This window comes from Alexandromys fortis, unplaced genomic scaffold, assembly GCF_014885135.2.
Source record: "Alexandromys fortis isolate MF-2015 unplaced genomic scaffold, M_Fortis_MF-2015_v1.1 scaffold_197, whole genome shotgun sequence".
NCBI lineage: Eukaryota > Metazoa > Chordata > Mammalia > Rodentia > Cricetidae > Alexandromys > Alexandromys fortis.
Window position 1 is genome coordinate 2,007,900 of NW_026068072.1, and position 16,307 is coordinate 2,024,206.

At 52.8% G+C, this 16,307-nt stretch overlaps 1 protein-coding gene across 1 annotated transcript; it reads left to right on the forward strand.

Annotated features, from left to right (window-relative positions):
• The first annotated feature begins 3,063 nt into the window (after window positions 1-3,063).
• Crybb2 (crystallin beta B2) lies at window positions 3,064-14,200 on the forward strand. The gene is made up of 8 exons (XM_050121132.1): window positions 3,064-3,128; window positions 4,187-4,289; window positions 5,158-5,289; window positions 6,616-6,720; window positions 7,762-7,880; window positions 10,532-10,664; window positions 11,593-11,735; window positions 13,967-14,200. The coding sequence occupies exons 1-8, from the start codon at window positions 3,064-3,066 to the stop codon at window positions 14,133-14,135; spliced, it is 969 nt and encodes a 322-aa protein (XP_049977089.1). The 3' UTR covers window positions 14,136-14,200.
• The last annotated feature ends 2,107 nt before the right edge of the window (window positions 14,201-16,307 follow it).

Here is a 16,307-nt window from a genome sequence, read left to right on the forward strand (position 1 = left end):
ATAAATGGGTGATGCTGGAGTGAGTGGCTGAATACAGAGACAGGCTCGGGCCACTGGACAGCCCTGTCCCACCGTGTCCTCCTTTGATGACGGGCTGAAAAATGACAGAACATAGAAGGCTCTGCAAACAGTGCTTGATCTGAGTGTAACAGCGGTGGATGTCTTCCAGAAGGGGTGAGGCCACCACAGCTGCCAGGCTGGCTCCTCTGAAGAGGGACTGGCACAGCTCTAAAACAGCCATGCCCTAGGTTCCACCCCCCCCCCCTTTGAAGAAGAAGGAAACCGTGGCTGCGTGGAGGGGAGAGGAGGGCTGTGGAGCTGCCCAAAGTTTCTGAGATGTTTTCCACCCATGACCCCTTTCACCAGAGATGAATGTGGGATGGATGAGGACAGGTCTAAAGGCGCATAAACAGACAAATATTCCTGATAAGGAATCATAAAGAAATTTAACACAATACTTTCTGTGTGCGTAAATTTGAGATTTATTATAAATAAAAGCAGTTTTTCATGCTCATGGGGTGATGTGTTTGTCTATTTTTGTGTTATTTATTTATTTCTGTTTGTTTTTACATACCAAAGTTCCCCCTCCCTCCCCTCTTCACAGTTCCTCTCCTACCTCCTCCCTCGTCTCTCCCCACATCCATTCCTCCTCCACTGTTTCTCTTCAGATACAGGCAGGTTTCCCATGGATATCAGCCCTCTATGGTGTATCAGGTTGTGTCTGTCTTTTGTTTTGTTTTCGAGACAGGGTTTCTCTGTGTAGCCTTAGTTGTCCTGGAAGTTACTCTGTAGATCAGACTGGCCTTCGAACTCACAGAGATCTACCTGTCTCTGTCTCCCCCGTGCTGGGATTAAAGGTGTGCATCACCATCGCCTTGGACATGTTTGTCATTTTTACATAGATGTTCTAGTGTTCTCTTCTGCCTCTGTGATAAAGCCCTCAGACATGAGGAAGGGAAACGTCTATTTCATCTTGTCCTTCCAGGCCACAGTCCTTCACTGAGTAAGTTAGGCCAGGAATTCAAAGCAGAACCCACCTGTGGAGGACTGGTGCTTGCTGGCTTGCTCTCCACCCATGGAGGAATGGTTCTTGCTGGCTTGCTCCCCACCCGTGGAGGGCTGGCTGGTGCTTACTGGCTTGCCCTCTGACTTTTTCAGCTGCCTTTCTTACACAGCTCGGGCCTACTTGCCTGGTGCAACACCACCGCAGTGGGCTGCATCCTCCTGCATCCATTAGCAGTCAAGATGGTGCCCCACAGACATGGCCGCAGGCCATCCTGATGGAGGCGGTTCTTCATTTGGGGTTCCCTCTTCTCAGGTGAGGGACACAATGAAGGCACAGTGTCCTCAGCCTTCCCTAATGCTGCCACTCTTTAATACAGTTCCTCACGTTGTGGTGACCCCCAACAATAAAATTATTTTACTTGCTACATCATAACTGTAATTTTGCTACTGATGAAAATCGTAATGTATTTTTGGAGACAGAGGCTTGCCAAAGGGGTCATGACCCACAGGTTGAGAGCCACTGCTCTAGACTGTGTGGAATTGACAATAAAAAGTCACCATGACAATGGGCAACCCACCAGTAGCCACACAATTAAATTAAATTAGCATCAAATGCCACTATTTCCTCAGCTAAGGGTGGTGCTTCCTATGTCTCTCCCCTAAGCATGTTAAAACGTCCTTATCTTGTGTAGGTAACCACAGCTGCTGTGGGCTCGTGTGTACAGTAGCCATGCCATGTCCACAGCGTGGCATTCTGCAACTCCTCCCCATCCCCAGTTTCCTGAGTCCTGAGTGGGGTAAACACAGAGGCCCCTTTAGGCCGGAGCCCTCAGTCACTTTTCTTAGCACGCTGACCAGCTATGCGTCTCTGCATCGACTTCTGCTCACTACAGAGAGCAGCTCCTTTGAGGTTGAGCACTCAGGTCTGTGGGTATGAATATAAATACCTCAGCAGTTTGACTATGTCCACTTACCAAAACAACAGTAGCATGTTCCCCGGGAGGGCCTGTGACCTTCCTACCCTGACCTCCTTCTGTGGAGCAGACCTTGGACTCATTTGAGAGCAGGTTATCCCATAACTGGCATGCCCTAGTGTACCCATGGACCCTGACAGATTGTGCTGTGGTGTGAAGGCTCTCCCAGCAAATAAGTTCTGGTCACTTTCCCCTGCAGCGGCCTGCTTGGCACCTTTGACACACCAGCAGGGATGGAGTTTTTCAGTGAGCTCCAACTTGGTTTCTCCATTGCAACCAAAACAAACATGCTTTTAAAGACAGAGTCTTAGGTAGCTCGGACTGGCCTCAGACTTGCTCTGTAGCTGAGGATGACCTTGAATTTCTGATCTTCTTGTCTCCACGTTTCCATAACTGCGATTACAGGAGTGTATTCCTGTCGTTGGTGCTACAGATCCAACTCAGGGCTCAAGTGTATGTAGGCAAGTGTGGGTCCCCAAGCCCCACTGGCCTTTTGTGCACCTGTGGTCCCAGGATGCGGAGGAGCTGGAGATCAGGGTCTTGGACAACAGAGAGGATGGCAGCTATGACCCTAGAGACTGTTTCAGAGGACAGCTCACTTATTAACATGGTGAGGCTAGCTTAAATGGGGGTAGGGGAGGGAAGAAGCCAAGGAGGAAGCGCTGCAGTGGGAACAGGGACTCTCTAAGCCCTCAGTCAGATTAGCAGGCTGTCATCCACATGATTTCTGAGAAGCCCCTTCCCGGGGGAGGAACAGAATCTTGACTGACTTCATCATGATTTGGCCTTTGTTTCTGTAGAGTTGAGTAGGGCCCAAGCCTGATTTGGGTAGAGAGCAGCCCCACTCCTGCCGTACTCTCTGAGAGATGTTTGGGGTGTGGGCAAGACTCTACCACCCCTCGTCTGACTTGGGAACCCACAGGCAACTCTGTCAACTGAACCCTATTCCATCCCCAGCCACATGTAAATGATTCCCACAGTGGCTACACCCTTTTGCATGCCGATTGCCTGGTGCTTTCAAGTTGTCTACTTTGAAAGGCTTGGACCGTGTCAGGCTCCAGGCTTTGAAGATGCCAGGCACAGCATGACGATCTGCAGGTGGGAAACGCACGAGCAGCAGAGTGTTGGCACAAGTGAGAAACAGCACGGGTAAGGGACCTGAGACGCACAAGTATGTGTATGTGATATGCGTGTATGTATATGTGTATCATGTGTGGGTGTGTGTGATGTGCATATGTGTATGTATGTGTACATATATGTGTACTGTGGTGTGTGTGTGTGTGTGTGTGTGTGTGTGTGTGTGTGCATCTGTGGCTGTTGAGAGGATGGAAAATGGATGAGAGAGGGAATCTGCCATCCTGGCCTCAGCACATCTCCTCTCTTGCTCGGCCTTGGATATGCACTCTCTAGAACGTGAGCCCAGGGCAGTGATGAGCCAGCAGTGGAGTTCTGAGAGGTTTTTCACACACTGGGACCCAGTTCTTAGGCACATCCAATTAAGGACAGTAGGTGTGGCAGCCAGCATCCTTAGGAAGTTCAGTCTCCTCAGCCAGCCTCCAGGCCGCCTTGTCCCTGCAGAACAGGAACTCAAACAGGGCAGCATCCTGGAGGCAGGAGCTGATGCAGAGGCCGTGGAGGGGAGCTGCTTACTGGATTGTTCCCCATGGCTTGCTCAGTCTTTCGGTCTGCTTTCTTATAGAACCCAGGACCACTAGCCCAGGGATGGCACCACCCATAATGGGCTAGGCCCTCTCCCATAATAATCACTAAGAAAATGTCCTACAGCTGGATCTTATAGAGGCATTTTCTCAATTGAGGTTCCCTCCTTTCAGATGACTCTAACTTGTACCAAGTTGACATAAAACTATTCAGGACAGTGTATGGGTGGCTGGATTGGCATCGAGTGTGTGGGTGGGTGGATGGATGAAGGCTGGTCTCTTCCTGAAGTCCCTCTTTGCTGGTTTTCCCCAGGATTACCGACAAAGCCCCTGTCTGCTGTGCCCCAGGGCCTGGTGACTGTAACCCATGAACTTGGCATGGCCCCATCCTGGCAGCGGGACGGCTGATGCATGCAAAATGGGCACACACTGGCGCAGCCGAATCTGAAAGCTAATGACATTATTGTGTGGAGACACAATGTCTGTGGGCATTTGCTGACCCGGCTTTGGTGTTGGCTTTAGCCTGCATTCTCACCCTGCTTTCCACAGGGATGAACCAGCCACCCATCTTGGCAGCAGCTCCCCTGGGGAAGGTATAAATACCACCTCCCACTGCCTGGGCTTCACGGCACTTGCGGGGGCTGGCGATCTGGTAAGAAAGTCCTGCTGCTTACTCTGCCCTTTGCTCTTCTTTCCCTCTTGTTGGAAATCGTACAGAGACCAGCATCTGGCCTCGGTTTTCCCTTCTGTTAAGTGGGGAGAGGGGTGATCTAAACCCCTCTGCCATGGGCTAGGAAACAGCATAGTAGACTAACCTGTGTACAGCCTTTCTTCTGCTGGAGATTGGAAAGGAAGGCGCGCCTGGCTCGTGAACCGGAGGTGGTCCTACCTTGGCCATGTCTAGGTTGCTGAACCAGCTTTCTTGTGTCTAATCATTGTGGCTCAAGCCTTGGGGAAACCTTGTGGGCTGGACCCAGCTGCACCTGCTTCTGGGCACTATGACTTCAGTGTCACTAAATCCCACTGGAAATGGCCCTAATCATGCCACCCTGGCTGTCCCCTCCTGGGTGCAGAGAGCGTTCCAGGGCCCTGTCAGATGCACACAGTTGTATGGAGTCCTAGTTCACAGAGAGGTTGAGGCACCTCTGTTGTTTGCCTGGTGTAGAGAGTAGGAAACTGAGGCACAGGGAGAGGGTGGGACTTATGGGCGCCGTTCAGCTGCTGGCAGGCAGAGCAAGCACTTGGACTGGCTCAGCTGAATTCAACACCTAAGGGTAGACAATTTGATGAGCTGAAGTAGACGCGGAAGTCCAGCATGACTCCAGAGAGCAGTTGTCTAGCAATCGGGGAGCAGCCATGGGGGAGGATTCTTCCAAAAGGGGGTTCTTCCACCTGGAGCGGAACTGGATCATAGTGAAGGGGAGGCCAGAGGCCAGGTGACTGCTTCTGGAACAATCTGGAACCAGGCAAAAGAAGAGGACTGAGGGCTGGACCGGAGTTGGCCCACACTCCTCTGGCAGCTTGACGTTGAGGACCAGCAAGGTCCTCATGCGGCCTCCTCATTTCTTCCAGGTCACCTCCACACCAGAGAGTTCACCATGGCCTCAGACCACCAGACACAGGCGGGCAAGCCCCAGCCCCTCAACCCCAAGGTGGGTACCCTGCTGGAGGGAGGGGCCCTCTGTACCCTGACCCCCAGGGGACTCAGTCTCTCCCAGCTGAACACTCCCTGGGGCAGGTTCCCTGTGCCCCTCTGCACCCGAGTGCTCAGTATCAGCTTCAGATTTTAGAGAGTTAACTTTCCCTCCTTATCTGCTGCCCAGCATGCTATTATCCACGGGCGACCCAAGATGGGGCAGAGATTCAGTGCCAGTTAGAGAGGATTCCCAGCCCCACTCCTGCTGTGCGGCCCAGGCCAGTGGCTTGACACAATGGGGAGCGTCTGTTCTACACAGAACAATTGTGCAGGCCCAGAAACCAGGCTCAGCCTCTACCTGTGCCCCCCACCCCCGCCCACTGTCTGTGCCTGCTCAGACCACTGCTTCACTTTCTGACTCCCACACTCCTGAGGCGGGGAAAGCTTATTCCAGCCTCTGAGAGGCTGGTCACACCCAGTCTGGCCCAGCCCCACCTCTTCGTTCCATCTTCTTGAACTTCACTTTCCCTGAGTGACAGTCGGCAAGCTGTCTTGAGGTGGACTGTCCTCAAGGAAGTCAACTAAACACTGAGTTGGTTAGAAGAGCCAGGGTTCACAGCAACTGGTGCGTCAGCTTGGTGCTTAAGGGGGGGCGACCTCCCTGGGGGCCAAGTGAGGGAGCGACCGTGTGAAAACAGGGGACAGGGAATGATGAGGGCGCGGGGCAGTGGGGTGAGCATGGGCAAAGGCCCTGAGCTTGCCAATGGGTTGGTTGACTTTGAAGAAAAATACGTGGCTGGGTGCAGTACTATGATGTGACACACACATATTGTGATGCCACACACGCACTGTGATGTCATAATACACTGCGTCATCACATACATCCACGGAGATATCACGTGTATATTGTGAATCACACATGTGATTAAGATCTTCCAACAGTCACAGTGGAAACTGTCAAAAGCATCAGGGGATTAATCTTCATGGTCTCCTTGGTTGAACAGTTCACCCCCACTCTGGCTGCCTTCAGATCCGTGTTTCCTCTGAACAGCACGTGTTAGCACTGACTGCATGTCCCGGGTCATGCAGCTGGTGGCTCTGCACTGGGTAGTGCATGGCGAAGGGTTGATCGGTGGAGAAGGATCTAGACTCCATAGTAACAACAGCTTTGTTGTTGTTGTTGTTGTTACTGTCTTCTCCACATCAGCAGCAGGGCACAGCACCCTCGGGACCCAGGACTTCTCAAGTGAACAGGGAGCCTGACCCTTCCCCACTGGCCCTTATAACCTAGGCCAGGTAATAGCCACTGAGCCCCCCTCCCCCGCTGACTTCCATATTCTAGAGTCTTCTCAATGCCCCTGCAGACAGGTTTCTGCCCAGTTCCTCCTTGGACTACACAGAGCAGGGGAACCAAAGCCTGCTGCTGTGCCTGGAGCGGTCAGGGACCGTGAAGGCTGAACTGAGCCCAGGGAATCTGCCATGAGCCCTCCTAGCCACTGCTTGGGCTCCCTCTATCCCGTTAATCCTCAGCCTGGGAAACGGAAGTGCCTCCTCCAGCCAGCTGACTCACAGGCCCTGCACCACCCCTCACCCCTCTCCTGTCCGCTTCTTCATCCAGAGGTGGCTGCAAGCGTCTGTCTCTGGGGGACAGAGCTGAGTGGCTGGAAAGGGTCCCTGTTCTCAGCACAGTTGTGAATGCGGACTCTGTCCATGTTTAGCTCATGACTGCGAGGCTTTGAGTGGGTCCCTTCACTCTGCAAATCTCAGGATCCTTGTCTGGATTCCTGCCAGGCCCCTGCCTAGGGCTGACAGGGAAACAGGGTGAGGCGAGGGGGAGGATTTCTAGTAAGAGCCATCTCGTATGGGAGGCCATGGGGGAGACCTGGAAACCTCCATGGGTAGAGGCCCAGGAATGTGTGTGGTGTCGGCAGAGGGGCACTCCTGGGAGCTGAGTGGCATCTAGAATATGGGGTACAAAACCCTAGAACCAGTGCCACGAGCCTCCCTTTTGTCAAGATCCCAGGTTGGTTCTCATGTTCAGTCTGCATACTGCCCACTACTTTCTGCTGCATCACACAAGTCCGGGCCGTGTACCCAGCCCTGATCCATAGCAGCTACCCTAGATGATGCGTTGTGGGAAGCTGGGGTATTGCTTAGCGGGAGAGTGGCTGCTGGATGTGTGGAGTGGTCCTGGTTTCATCTCTAGCACTCCACGGACATAAATGAGAGAACACCATGATGTCTCTCATGGCTGAGCAGCCCCTTGTGGCCTGTCATTCTGACTACTTCCTTGCCTCTGGTTGGTTCTTCCATCCATCTGATCGTCAGGGAGACTGAGGCTCGCAGAGCAGTGCTCCCAGGCTCTGAGTTCTGGCCCTCACTTATGCTCTGTCCCTGTTCTGACTCAGAGGGGCGGAGGCCTGCAGTCCCAGGGCTCTCCGAGCTGGCTGCTTATCTCTTGTTCTTCCCACTTTCCCGTTCCTTCCAGATCATCATCTTTGAACAGGAGAACTTCCAGGGTCACTCCCACGAGCTCAGCGGGCCCTGCCCCAACCTCAAGGAGACTGGCATGGAGAAGGCAGGCTCCATCCTGGTGCAGGCTGGACCGTGAGTATCTGGGTGCTCTTACCTAGCCCGGAACTGTCAGCCTGGTAATTGGGATGTTGAATTGGGGGTGTTTGACCTTTCAGTGCTCCTAGATTGTGTATGATGGGAGCAAGACTTGGGGTTTGGCATCCGAGAGGGAGTTTGTGCTTAGGAGGCTGGGCGCAAACCCCCGCTAGGAAACTTCTAGGCTGTGATGTGTCTGACCATGGACTTCCCTCTCGGATGCTCTGTCTCCTTTGTGTAGTGGACACCTTTGCCCTGTCTCTGCTCAAGAGAAAGGGGATGTAATTATGGGGACTCCTCTCCCCTCACCATCCAGCGACGTGCACGAGGGCCGCGTGTCTCTCCTCTCCTCGGCCCTCCTTTGTAAATGTCTTGTGAGTTCTCGGGGTACAGGAGTCCTGTACCAGCCAGGTGCCAAGTGTGATGTCTGAGTCTAATGGCCCTGCATAGGCAGAGTTGTTAGTACACACAGGGAGCTGGGCTCTGCCTCTCTGGAACACGGGCCTCCACCATTTCGAGCACGTCTGACCTCATCCCCTTTTGCCATTTTGATGGGAGAATTTCCCAAACAAATTTTTAAAATTGAAAGTAAGCTTTAGCGTGTTTGGTTACTTGTGTGTGTTGAGGGGGGTAAGGGCTGAGGGTGGAACCCAGGGCTTCACCTATGCAAGGCAGCCCCACCACTGAGTTATTTCTTCTCTATAAAACTGTTTAATATACAATATGTCTTGATTTTTAAAACTATTTTAAAATTGTTTTCTGGGTTTGTTTTGTTTTGTTTTTTGAGGGTCTCATTACTTAGTTCAGGTGGGTTTTGAACTCCCTGGTGATAGAATTCTGGGAAGAAAAATAATTCTTGCTTAAAATTTGTACCCAATATTAGGAAGGAATAACTCAGCAAAGAGTTGTGTTCCCCCCACTCCCAATTTTGACTTCAGACTACCAGTCAGGAATATCCATCATTAAGATTTTGGTATAAATGTAGATTTTTTTTTCCTGTGCATGTATTTGTGAGTTTTTTGAAAAATAGTACATTGAGGTGGTAATCGTGCGGTGTCTGTGGAATGCACAGAGGCAACAGGGCCTCCCCTGTCAGAAGTCACCCTTCATGGTGGCGGGCAGCAGTGCCACCCTGTCGGAAGTCACCCTTCACGGTGGCGGGCCGCAGTGCCTCCCTGTCGGAAGTCACCCTTCACGGTGGCGGGCCGCAGTGCCTCCCTGTCGGAAGTCACCCTTCACGGTGGCGGGCCGCAGTGCCTCCCTGTTGGAAGTCACCCTTCACAGTGGCAGAACAGTCTGAGGTCCCTATGCATCAAACCATGGGAGAGAGTTTAAGGTGCTTACTCGGGCTCCACCGCAGACTCCTGGGCTTTAGTGCTCAGGAAGCCACCTCAAGCCAAATCCTGGTCGTATTTATGTCCAGCTGAGTTTGTGAACCCAAACTGTCTGTCGTTGTGTGCGGTGGCTTTGTACGTGTTCCCTAATTTATCCACCCTCCAGGCTGTTGGGTGTTGTAAGACCGCCATGATGAATAGCTTTGTTCGGCGTGCCTGAGCTCTAACTGTTGTTCTTAAGAACACAGCACCTAAAGCCGCTCACAGGACCTGCTGCTCTAAGTCATCCTTTAAGTGCTTGAGACAGAGACAGTTGCCTCCCTCGCCGAGAACTTAGATCTGAACGGCCACCACCGCCACACAGGAGGAGAGTGTCTCTTTCTGCCATGGAGAGCCCCGGAAACTCCGCATTCGAGGTCCCCACTTCCTCTTCCCTACTTCTCCTTCGTCTGTGGGCCATGCCCTCCCAAGAGAGCGCTGTGGATTACAGGGAAACCCTGTCACATCCACAGGTGTCATGCAGCAGAGAGTATCTGGGGGGAAACCCCATCTGCTCCAAGCAAGTGTGTGCTCACAGTCTTCTGTTCCCTGAAGTGGGGTACATTAGTCCTTGCACAGTGCCCACGAGGCATCTGGTGTCCCAGGTCCCCTGTAGGTGATTTAGGGTGCACAGGAGGTTGTGGCCATTGTAGAGATGCAACTCGAGCTTCGTTAGATATCAGTCCAGGTTTTCACCAGCACAGAGCGGTCACTGGACATCTCAATAACCATGAATCTAGGAGTTAGAACCCTATGTAAAGGCAAGTAGAGAGACAGCGGGGAGAATTGAATCTGGAACCTGCTGTGGATGAAGCTGTGACCTGCATGACCTTGAGTCCCAGAGCTGTGCTCAGTGGCCAGCTGATGGTGCTCTCCTCTCTCCACGCCTGGCTGAGGTCACCCTGTCTACTTGTAGTCTCTAGGCTGAGGCATGCACACTGTGGACACCGGCCAGCAGCACTAGATAGATAGGGTCGTGGGGCTCTTGTTCTACACTCAAAACTGCTTATTACTTTCCCAGCATCCTCTTGGCCTTAGGGCACTAGGTGTATGTACTGTGATCTGTGGCCAGGCTGTCCTTCAGAATGGTTGCTTAGTTCTCCCATGTGCTGCAGAGGTCAAGGGCAGTGGGGTCTGGTTTCTGGATAACCGAGGTACCCTTGTGCTTAGCTTCTCTGTATTTGGGTTTAGGTGGGGCCAGTGCAGAGCGGCTGAGTGCCAGGGCCCTGCTGGCTGTGGAATGCCCAGAGAAAGACCCTTTCTTGTGTCTTGCAGTTGGGTGGGCTATGAGCAGGCCAATTGCAAGGGCGAGCAGTTTGTGTTTGAAAAGGGCGAATACCCACGCTGGGACTCTTGGACCAGCAGCCGGAGGACAGACTCCCTGAGCTCTCTGAGGCCCATCAAAGTGGTAAGCTCTTCCTGCTTTCTCTTACACCTGCACTGGGGCCAGAGGAACGGGGTTCGGGAGACTCTCCGCCCACACTGTGCTCTGGCCTAGGACCTCCTTTGTGGGGTGTGGTCAAAGGCATTTGGCCTCCTTGAACCTCTGTTTGATCATCTGCGATTAGGACTTCAGTTCTTGCTACCAGAGACTCCCTCATTCCTAGCACAATTCCAGGGGCTGCCATTCCCAGGACAACTCCTGTGGGCGTGTCCCTTAGGGCCAGGCTCAGTTAGCAATCATGAGTATTAAGAAATCCTGGGGTTTGGGGGAAGGAGAAGGTACTTCAGTTAATGTGAGCCTCTAATCTATTTCTGACCCTGATTCTTACTAGCATGTGAACTTTTGGGTAGCAAAAGGACTCAGCAATGCTCACTTATGTGCCCAAACCTTCCAAAGCCAGATTTGTACCTTCTGAAGCTCTGTAGAAGATTGGATCTCCCCAAGACCTGAGCTCTTATGTTGACTCTGCTCCTCTTAGCTGAGTGACTTTAGGAGAGTCACTTGACCTCCCTGAGCCTCAGTTTTCTGTGAGTCATATGGTATAAGAGCTGCAGAGAGGATGGGATAATAATTGAGAAAAACTTCACTGGGTCTGGAGATGGTAGGAGACCCTGCACCTGCTGGGGCCACTGGAAGCCTGCATGCTGCATGCTGTCTGTGTGCAGGCAGGTGCTGTTGTTTATAAAACAGAAAGCGAAGGTGGAGGGAGGGGACCTGGAATCTCAGGACCAAAATGCTCCCTGAGCGCAAGATCTGAGATTTCTTGTCCCATGCCAGTCACTCCATAGGCATCCAGTCACCAGCAGGGTGCTCGTCCCACCTCCCACCATGAGGTGGGTGATTGGCAGAGGTGGGTGAAGAGGGTGGGCTTCATCCACCCCTCCATTCACAGGACAGCCAAGAGCACAAGATCATCCTGTATGAGAACCCCAACTTTACCGGTAAGAAGATGGAGATTGTAGATGACGATGTGCCCAGCTTCCACGCCCATGGGTACCAGGAGAAGGTGTCTTCTGTGCGGGTGCAGAGCGGCACGTGAGTGTGACCCCAGACTTAGCCTCTGGGACCCCGAGTCCTCTTCTGCACTGAGCTCACTGGGTTTGGGGAGAGTCATTGCTTTGTCTTGCACCCACCCTCAGATCCTGGGTGGGAATCACCAGCCTGTGCTGGGCTGTGCTCCCATCCCAACCCCCAGCGTCTACCTGGGCAGGTGGAGGCAGCAGGTGCCATGAATGGAAAGATCTTAGCTCAGAGGGAAGAAGTTGGAGCTTCTGCCCCTGCAGACCCCTGAGCCTGTGAACAGACTCAAGGAGGAATTCCACTTTGACACATGACCTTGGCTGTGGAAATCTCACTGTGAGCGGTAGCACACGTGAGGTCCTAGGCGAATCCTCAGGCAATGTGTGCTGGGTGGCACATACAGTCGTCATCCTATACCCACAGCTCTGTTGCTGAGCTTTAACCAGCCATGGGTGAAACATTCTGGAAGCACACACATGCACATCCACACGAACCCACATACACACGTGGACCCAAACTAAACGCAGATGAGTTTTTTTGTTGCTGCCCTCAACAACACAGTGTAACGACTGTTTTCATAACACTGTGAGGACAGTAGGGCAGGGATAAGAAGTCACCTAGAGGGTGGTGCGGTTAAGACCACTTGCTGCATAAGCATGAGGACTTGAGTTCAAATCCTCGCCAACTGTGTAAAAGGCCAAGTGTGGCCCACATCATACCTGTCACCCCAGAGCTGTGGAAGGTGGAGACAGGAGGATGGCTGAAGCTTGCTGGATGCCAGCTTGGCTCCAGGTTCAGTGAGAGACCCTGTATCAAGGGAACAAGGAGGACAGTGACAGAGCTGGTCACCCAGTGTCTTTCTGTGGCTTCTGAGAGCCTCATCTGCACATGGCTGAATACCCGCCCCCCCCCCACACACACACGAGAGAGTCTGTCAGTGTTGGATCCATACCTTAGGTCATGGTCACAGACACCAAGGACCAATACACACGCCTGGGAGTGGAGTTGTTTGTGGTAGAAACAGGCATTGTACTAAGAAAGAGCAGAGCACTCTAAGAATGGGAGTGGGCAGGGTGCGATGGGGGGGTCTGGTTTTTCCTGAGTCACCCCACATTCCGGTGTCAGGAGGCTCTCCTCAGGCTCTGCCCCATGCAGCCTAAGCTCTCAGGGGGTTACCAGCCTACCTCTTCCATATTTTACCCTCAGTACTTCTCTCCTAGTGTCCTGCCTTGTGCTTTTCCAGACCATCCCTGACCCACTCCGCCACTGCTGCTGAGTGCTGTGGTCCCAGAAGCCTTTGCGAGAGAATCAGGGTGATGATCAGTCTGTCTGGATTCAGGTCCCTAGCAAGTGGCAGTTCGCAGTCAGCCCTCTTGACGGTTCACACCACAGAAACTGGTGGGCGCTTTAAATCATGGTGTTGGTTCCCCAACAAAGCGAGCGTGACCATGTGCCCTGGTTTCCCGGGGTTTGTCAAGCCCCACCAGTATAAACCTCTGTGTACAGCCGGCACCTGTCCTTGGCTGATTTAATTTGCTCACCACTGCCAAGTGTCATGTACTGTGCCAGGTACTCCAGATTTGAAGGCAGATGGGCCCTCCAGAGGTACAACTGTCAATCATTTAAGAGTCCACACAAATCTAAGGGGCTTCTGTGAGGCTCCTGGGCTGAGAGCTGAAGACAGGAGTAAGACTTGCAGGACAGAGAGGGCCTGAAAGGCATCCAAAGAAAGCTGCGTGAGGCGGCCCCGCAGTGAGAGGGAGAGGAGGCCCTCAAGGGCGTTCTTGCTCTCTGAGGTTGATGCAGAGGATGGAACGCAGGGCTGCTGAGCCGAGACGGAGGGAGGAGTCCTCTGGGCAAGTCCCTCAGCTTGGGCTGGGATAGATTTGTCATTTTCATCGAGTGACCTGGAGTTAGTGACACGCTGCCTGGAGAAGGCTCTAAAGGTGGGTGGGTGATGGAGTTCCATCCTCCCTCCCTTTCCTCAGGCCTTGCTGTTAGGTACTGGGTCAAGATGGGAATGTCCCGAGGAGATGCAGGGGCCCGTATGATTCTAAGATTTTGTGGAATTTAAGGTTTGTGGTGTGAGGTAGTGAGCTCCCTATCAGGAGAAGGAAGTAAGCGCAGGTTCAGAGTCAGAGGGTGGGGCGGAGAGTGGCATCTTGCCCTTTCCTCCTCCTCCTGGTGTCAGGACGCCCCCACCTGTGTCTCCTTTCTGCTCATATGCCCCACACCTCTGCCTGCAGGTGGGTTGGGTACCAGTACCCTGGCTACCGTGGGCTGCAGTACCTGCTGGAGAAGGGGGATTACAAGGACAACAGCGACTTCGGGGCCCCTCACCCCCAGGTTCAGTCTGTGCGTCGCATCCGTGACATGCAGTGGCACCAGCGAGGCACCTTCCACCCCTCCAGCTAAAGCCCCAACCTCCTCCCCCCAGGGGCCAGGCCCACCACCCCGGGGCCTCCTGATACCAGAGTGAATAAAGTGTGGCTTGCAACATGTCTGCTGTGGGTCTTTTATTGATGGTGTACCTGGGGCACACGTGTGTGCACGTGTGCATGTGGAGGGGAGGGAGAGGGGCAGATAGCAGGCATCTGGGCCGAGGTTTGTGATAAGCCTCCATTGAATCTTACATCTCTGCCATTCATTCCACAGCTGTGTGACCTAGAACACACTGGCAACCTCTCTGAGCCTCTGTCTATCTGGTTTACCACTCCACTGCCAAGTCCAGTGTGGCCTTGTATGGTCCTCCTCGGGGTGGGTGACGGGTGCCTGGTCCGCTTTCTGTCACCCTCACTGTCTGTCATCACTACAGAGCAGGGCATTGGCTTTTGTATCTGCCATGGATCCAAGGCCCTGCCGTGTCCACCACATCTGGGGAGAAGCTCAGCCACATGTCTGCGTGTGCTCAGGTTCCCTGCTCCTCACTCTGTCCTTGGGTTGGTTTTGTCTCTTGTGTGGCTGTCCTGGAGCTCAGCTAGGAGGTCACATCACAGGAGGAGGGAGGCTGTGAAGGCCTCACTCACAGGCTCTACCCCAGGTGACCTCTAAGAATTGTGCTGTTCCCATGAGGGATGAGCAGGGAAGGAGAAAACAGGCGTGTGAGGGCAGTGTCTCCTTCTCAAGGTGGATGCTGGGTCTCTCTTCACCTCCTCTGGTAGTTCTGAATATCATTTTAAAACATGGTGAGCTCAAATCTCAAGCTGCCCCCCCCCCTCTTCTTCCCAACCCAGGACACAGAGCCAGTCTCCAGTGCCCATGAGTGTTTGAGAGCTTTGCTCTCGGTGCTCATGTTCTTACTGTTGCTGGGGGTGGTTTCTGTGCCCTGAATGAATTAAGACCCAGCTTCTCCGTTGGTTTTCCTTCACTCGGAGCAGCCACTGAAGAGTGCAGGGCACTGAAGAACCCCACAGGGTTCTGTTCATAGGCTGTCTGCTCTGTCCCTATCATCTCTTGTGTATTCTGACCTTGTTGGTATCAGACCGATGCTTTGTAGGTGGGGTGACAGCTCCCAAGGTTAGTCTGGAGAATGCTTGGACACTCTTGGTCATTTAAACACTCTTTTGAAGCACCTCCTCCAACATGGAAAAATGAGAAACAGCGGAGGCATATCAGTCTGTGATCTGTCGCTGTAACAAAATGCCAGAGGCGAGCTACTCATGAAGAGAGACAGCGGTTCCACAGGCTGGAAGTTCAAGACCAGGCAGCACCTCTGGACACAGGGTCCATTTGGAAGGACAGGGTCGAGCAATGGAAGGGAGCCAATTGTGTGCAGAAGGGGCCAAGCTCACTCTGTGAAGGATGTCCCTCACTGTACCAGATACGATTCATGGCTTCCAATGATGGAGTCCCAATGGCTTTAGCACCCTGCTCTAAACCCTGCCTCTTTTTGTAAGATTAAAAATGTTTTTAGCCTTATTTATTTCACTTTATATGTATGAGTGTTTGTCTACATGCACATGTGTGCATCTCATGTGTGTTTGGTATCTGAGGAGGTTAGAAGAGGGCACTGGATCCCCACACTGGAATTACAGATGGTTGGAACCACAATGTGGATTTTGGGAATCAAACCCAGGTCCTCTGCAAAAACAGCCAGTGCTTTTAGCCACTGAGTCTCTCGAGTTTCTCAGCCCTGATTCTCCTGAAAGGTCCAAGCACCACACGGGAGGTTCACTTTCAGCACCTGAGCTGTGGGAGAGCCATTCAGCCCACAGCAGGAGCAAATCAGTGCGTTCTAATAACGCTCATGTCCTTGCTCCTTCTTCAACCACCACTGTGAAGGCGCTGCTTTCTTCCTGGGTCTAAACAAGATGGGAGTTGAGCCACAGTAATTACTATGGATGAATCTGCATTATTCACGAAGTGCAAACCTGGCCGCAGGAACTCATAATGGGGGACATTCTTTTGAAGTCGGTTGCTGCAAATATAACACAACAGTGCCTGAGTAGGGAGTCCCTAATCCAACATGAGGGTGTCATTATGCAAAGGGGAAACACAGACATGAACACACAAAGTCATGGCGGGTTGTGTGTGATCGTTGGTCTTCATGATCAACCTGATGGGACTGGAATCACCCACGGGACACAC

Coding starts and splice junctions, on each gene's coding strand:
- Crybb2 (XM_050121132.1), top strand. CDS start 3,064: ATGACGATCTGCAGGTGGGAAACGCACGAGCAGCAGAGTGTTGGCACA. Junction 4,290..5,157: donor TTGCGGGGGCTGGCGATCTG/GTAAGAAAGTCC, acceptor CTCCTCTGGCAG/CTTGACGTTGAGGACCAGCA. Junction 11,736..13,966: donor GTGCGGGTGCAGAGCGGCAC/GTGAGTGTGACC, acceptor CTCTGCCTGCAG/GTGGGTTGGGTACCAGTACC.